The 6675-nt window shown below is 25.1% G+C and overlaps 1 protein-coding gene across 2 annotated transcripts in view; it reads left to right on the forward strand.

Moving 5' to 3' along the window:
- The window catches only part of LOC136075515 (antistasin-like), a 34995-nt gene extending 28826 nt beyond the window's left edge, over positions 1-6169 (forward strand). For both annotated transcript variants that reach the window (XM_065788899.1, XM_065788900.1), the window contains 3 exons: positions 5667-5756; positions 5826-5915; positions 5996-6169. In XM_065788899.1, the coding sequence (XP_065644971.1) occupies positions 5667-5756; positions 5826-5915; positions 5996-6009 (194 nt within the window). In that variant the 3' untranslated portion in view covers positions 6010-6169. The remainder of the gene's footprint in view (positions 1-5666; positions 5757-5825; positions 5916-5995) is intronic.
- The last annotated feature ends 506 nt before the right edge of the window (positions 6170-6675 follow it).

Genomic DNA, 6675 nt, shown 5'->3' on the forward strand with positions numbered 1-6675 from the left:
TTAGAACCATATCATCAGCATAGGCCAACACATTCATGAATATACCACCTATATTACATCCAATAAGAAGGTTTGATATTGATGAAATCAAATCTTGTATGTAAAAGTTAAATAGAAGTGGTGACAATATACTTCCTTGACGAACCCCATTCCCAATTCCAAAACTGTTAGATTTTGTCCTCTGCCATCGAACAGACATTTGTTGATTACTGTACCAAAATGCAAGCAAACTAACAAGTTTTTTGGGCAGACCAGTATCTAATAATTTTTTGAACAACAGCCAGTAATTGACACTGTCAAATGCTTTATTAAAGTCTATGAAGCAAGCAAATACATGGCTTCCTCTAGATGTGTAATACTGCACAGTCTTTTTAAAATAGTTTGAGCATGATGTTGTTGAGTGATTTTGTTTAAAGCCAAATTGGTAATCATCATTTTTATTAATGTTGTACAAATTGATTTTCTGCAATAAAAGACTCTCAAAAATTTTTGACATAGCAGAGGACACAGCTATGGCTCTATAGTTGTTCACATCTGTTAAATCAGCTATTTTAGATTTTACTAATGGAATAATCGTGGCCTCACAAAATGTGGATGGTAAATAACCATATATATATATATATATATATATATATATATATATATATATATATATATATATATATATATATATATATATATATATATATATATATATATATATATATATATATATATATATATATATAGATAGATATATATATAAATATACTGAAGTATAGGCAGATTTAAGTTTACAAACTTTCGTGTCAACAAATTACACTCAGTTTTCCATGTTGAATACACAAAATATATAACTAATATAATATATATCAAATATAAATTAAAAACAATATGAAATAAAATAATAAACAAAAATAATAAATGCACAATCTTGTATAAAAAATTGAAGCAATGTCAGTCAGTATATTTTACTCTAAAGTAATTATATATATCTATCTATCTATCTATCTATCTATATATATATATATATATATATATATATATATATATATATATATATATATATATATATATATATATATATATATATATATATATATATATAAATATACTGAAATATAGGCAGATTTAAGTTTATAAACTTTCGTGTCAACAAATTGCACTCAGTTTTCCATGTTAAATACACAAAATATATATCTAATATAATATATATCAAATATAAATTAAAAACAATATGAAATAAAATAAAATAGTAAACTTACTCAAACCAGTATCAATTACACCGAGTGAAGTAACTAAAAAACACTTCAGTTCGTTTCATCACTATAAAAAATAACTTTCAGCTCTTTCCAATAGCATTAAAAAATAAAACAAAACTTGCTTAGCTGAGTTGCCTAGTTTATAAGAATCTGAAAACAGATAAGTAAAAAACCAAGAACAAACAAACATTTATTTGTTAGAACTATAATATTTAAACAAATTAAATTAAACAAAGAATAATGCCAATTCTCCTTAAAAGCTGAAAAAAATTTTCAGCTCAAATTTGCTTGCAGACCTTGCTTGTAAAACCATGTTATTAAGAAACACATTTAGAAAAGCCTGGAAAAAATTCATAAAAATTTACATACATTTGTTCTTTTATATTGCATAAATCCATCATATTATAAATCTGATATGAAAAAATGTCATGGATAAGTAAATACAAAGAAAAACATCATATATGAATCGAAAATCAATATATCTGATAGAGATAAGATGTCATGATAAGAGAGTAGTAGTTGTTAAATATTCTTATTTCATGTTAGCTTTTAGAAAAAAAATCACGTTTGTACTTCATGGTTCTAAAAATTCAAATTGAGATATAAACAAAATGTATATACGGCAAAATGATTTTTCCTTAGTGGCTTTTAGTGAATGATTAAAAGCAGTGAGTTTCAATAATAAAACCACTTATAATTTTTAACAATAGACACCAACATAAAGGTAAGCCAAATGTAACAACATTAGTAACATAAATAACAACTTTACACAAAATCTTGCTCAACATGTTTGCCAAGTCACACACTTTGAAAACATGGAAACAACATAATATAAACATATATAATAACTATAAAATAAAATACATTTATTTAACTTTATATAACATATATAAACATATAATATAATATTTATATACACAATACTATTGTGTATAGATACATTTTATACTATTTTAATGACACATTTATAAAACAATTACATAACACATATTACCACATACATATATTTATCAAAGATTTTTTAACTTTGAACATAATGTAAACATATATGCAAACTATAAACATATATAACTTGAATTGCGCGAACAAAAAATTTAAAAATAACATGAAAAAATCTAAAAAGATTCATATATATATTCATATATAAAAACATATATCGCGTAATAAAATATCAAATTATAATCATATTTAATTTAAATCAAATACTTATTGAATAAAAAGCAAAAAACAGATAGAAGAACTGCATTTCTTATAACAAAATTTAAAGTTTAGCAACAATAAAATGTCAGTGTTGGCTCGAAATTTTAATTTATTTTTCTAAATTTTTTAAAACAGTACAAAAAAAAGGTAATAGCATAACAGAAATGTTAATAAAATAATAATCAACATAATAAAATAAGCAAGGTATGAAATGATAGGATTTATAATATATTTGAATTATATTAACTTGGGACTTCATAAAACTAAATAAATTTAAAAGTAGTAATAAATATTTTTTTGATAAAGTTTTATTAACTTTTTTAGTACAAAAAAGTACTGTAACCGTATTGGGGATATGCGATACTGCTTTAGCAGAACGATATCTCTTCATACAACTTTTCATGTATTCCTGACTATTTCTTTTCATTCCAGACAAACTTTTTACTAAATTTCTCAAGAGAAAACTTTTTAATTTAAATTTTGCTTTCACTATTTCAGTTTAAGCATGCGCTTTAAAGCAAAGATTTTCATCTTTCCGTTGTTTGTTGATATTTGATCAAAATCCGGTACGATATCGTATCCGATTTTGATCAAATATTAAATAATAGGTATTTTTGATAAATAAGTGGTATTGAACTCGAATTCGAAACTTAAAACTAAATGCGTATTTTTCTGGTATCAACGGCGGTATGTTATACGTGATCAATATTCCGAGTATTTACAATACTAGATATGCCGACTGGGTTGTATTAACTTAATTTAGAAACAATCACAACATTTGTGATTTACAACTACTGTAATTCTGTAATACAATAACAATAATTATTGTATTGAAATTCATCTTTATAAAACAATAACAACATCTGAAAAAAAAAAGTATTGTAATGACCCACTACAATAACAATAAATATTGTATTGTAATTCGTCTTTGTAATACAATAACAATATATTGTTATTGTTTTATTTATTACAACAACAATATATTGTTATTGTAATAAAAGACATAAGCATTTTTATTTAAGAAGGATTATTATGTTTAACTGTTTGTGTTACTAAAGTTAATTTTCATAAATATTTTAAGTTCCTTTGCAGCATTAAAATTAATAGTTATTGTAATTGTTTTCATCAAACAATACAATAGTTATTGTAATTTTATTTCATTAAAACAATACAATGCAATAGTTTTCGAATTTTATTGTATTGTTAGAAAAAAAAACAATACAATACTTATTGTAATTGTATTTCATCACAGCAATTAAATACCAAAATAAATTTTTTTTATTGTTTCTGTAATATTTCAATACAATATTATTGAATTGTAATGTGTTATTGTATTTAATTTTTACAATTACAATTACAATAGTCCTAACCCTAGTCTGACCGATATCAAAATGACGATATCAATAAAAATAAAAAGTTCTTTCTAATAACAAAAAGAAACCATTTCGCTTTTTCGTTTAACATGAATTTTTGATAAAATGTTTTTAAAAAAGATTTTTGATTTAAGCAAATATTACATTTTTTTGAGAATGGAAAATAAGATTGACATGTTTTAATTATGCTCCATTTGACTATAGATTTAATACCTGCTTCCTTAAGTTTTTAGACTACCTTAAAAAGTTTTTATACCCGCTTAAATTAAAAATTTTATTCGGTTAGCCGACCTGAGCTTAAAAGAGTTTTTGCTAATAATTTTATTAATATCAACTTAGTAATCAATTTTTGACTTTTCTGTATAAGTGGCGTCATATGATGTAAAAGTTGCTTTATAAACGGCATTATTTAGTAATCCACTTCCTAATAAACATGTAGCTTCATTAATACAGTTACAGTTTATAAAATTAGTGTTATTTTTACTGCGCTAAACTTGTTGGTTGTGTTAAAGACTTTTAAAGTGCTTCTTTGTAAATAGGAGCAAAATCTTGAAAAATTGTTTCATTTTGAAGATTTGGATGATAGCCTATGTTCCATAGAGATGGGTAACAGTTTTAAAATACTTGGCTGGTGGTTGGAACTAGCATGGTTGTAGTTAAAAATACTTTTGGTTTGTCTTAAGTTTGGAAAACTGTATTCCTTAAGGTTTAAACTTAAACTAGGAAACTATGAATTGCATTGAGTAGAACTACCAAAGTTGATAACTTTAAAAATCAAAATTTAATTAATTTTTTTCATTTAGAGACCTTTATCATTTTAAATTGTTTTTAGAAACATCAGAATATCGCTTTTGGCATTTGTGAACTAATTGTAAAATATATTGTTTCTGCTTTTCGTCTTTGGTGAGAAGGTTATTAAATCTGTATTTAATTTCACTCTTTGTTCTTTTACAACATTTAGTGATTTCACAATCTTCAATCTTTCCTTAAAACCCTGACGCTTTTTCAAAAAAACCTTTGTCATTCTAAGGTAGCTTTAAGTATACGAATGGGGTTTTTGTCAGATACATTACACCAATCCAACAACAGAGATTCCTGGTTAAAGTTTTTTTGAACGCTGCGCTTCATTCTTTTGCTATGAGTTTCTTGGTAAGTATAAATGTTCATTTGCAGCACATTTCTTTGATTTCTTCATTGCATGTGTTTTTCTCTTCATAATTGTCTTCATTTTTTCATCATTTGTCTCTAAGAACAAAGGGAAAGGAAGTAAAGGACTAAATGAATTATAAAAATATTTAATTTGCTTATCTTGTTTTGTTGGTGCTTTTGTTAGAACAACAATAAAAACTAAACGCAAACGTGCCTAAACATCCTGTTTCAATTTGATGGTCTCTTTTTTCACGTTCTTTTCATAGTTTTCTTTCTTCAGCTTAAGCTAACTTTAGATCAACTCCAAGCATAAAGCCTGGTCAACCCTTTTTATTTTGTTTCATAAGAATTTCCTTATCCTTTTTTAATTCCAACATGGCCAACGCCTCTTGATGGGCAATATCAAAGATACTATCTTTAGGGCAAACTCCTTTAATTTGTTCTTAGAATAATCCGACAGCTTATTCTTTATTCCCCAGCAGCAATTTTAGGGAGTGGAAGACAATTTACAACCGGTTATTTAGTAAGCCGGATAGTCTTAAATGAAAAATTTATCTTTGGCTCTGTTTCTTATGGCGGAGGGGTAGTCATTGTTTTACTATTTTATATTAATCTGCAAAAAATTTTAAATTCTTTATTAAAACAGCTATTGCTTTTGGAAAAAAAGCATAGAAATAAAAATCTTTTATTATCTTTTATTAAGATCCACCAATATGCGGACCAGTATGCGATATATATTGCCCATATGGAAATGTACTTGACGCAAATGGATGTCCAACTTGTCTTTGTAATAGTAAGAATGTTTCTCTCTTTTATCTATCTAATAGATTATAAAATTAACACAATTTTATTTTGCTTTAAGGTCAACCAATATGTGGGCCCGTGTGTATGATTTTTTGTGAAAATGGATATGTTCTTGATGAAAGTGGATGTCCAACCTGTCAATGCATCAGTAAATTAATTAGTTAATAGTATATTGTAAAAACTGAATGAATTAAAATTCAAGTTTTATCAGCTAAAATTTATTTTTAGAAAACGCAGTTTAGTTTGAAGAAAATTTTTGCCACGTATTTATTCAAAACTTTGGTTTACGAGTGTGAATTAATGTGCGCCTTTTATAAAGCTTCAAGTTTTCATTATGTAATACTTTTGTAAAGATAAAATTTGTAATTGTTATAAACAATAATATTTATATTCATTGTTAAAGTTTGCAACTTTTATTTATTTTGTCCTGACATGCTCACGTACCCTTTTCTGCAACTTTGTTCAAAACAATAATTTAAACCTTTGTTAAAATTTACATTGCTACAAAATTTTTAATTTATCAATTATAAGTTTAAAATTTTAGGTATTTATTTTAAGCAAGATTTTTATTTTAAGCAAGTCTAAGATTGGCTCTAAAATAAATTAGTTATGATAAAAAACAGTTAAAATAAACACCTAATCTTTACCCTACTTACCTTGTCAAAAAACATAATGTTGCCAAAATATAATAACAAATCATACAAACTAACATATATATATATATACAAAGTATTGTAAATAATATTAAATTAAAAAAAAATTACTTTCATATAAAGATTGTTTGAAAAACAAAACACTGCTTTCCAAGTTGACCGCCATGTTGCAACTTTACCCCTTTCCGATTTTTTTGCCTTTATTTAACCATAGTTAAAGCAAACCCAAATTATGTTGCTAAAAAAGTTTAATTT

This window comes from Hydra vulgaris, chromosome 01 (genome assembly GCF_038396675.1).
Source record: "Hydra vulgaris chromosome 01, alternate assembly HydraT2T_AEP".
NCBI lineage: Eukaryota > Metazoa > Cnidaria > Hydrozoa > Anthoathecata > Hydridae > Hydra > Hydra vulgaris.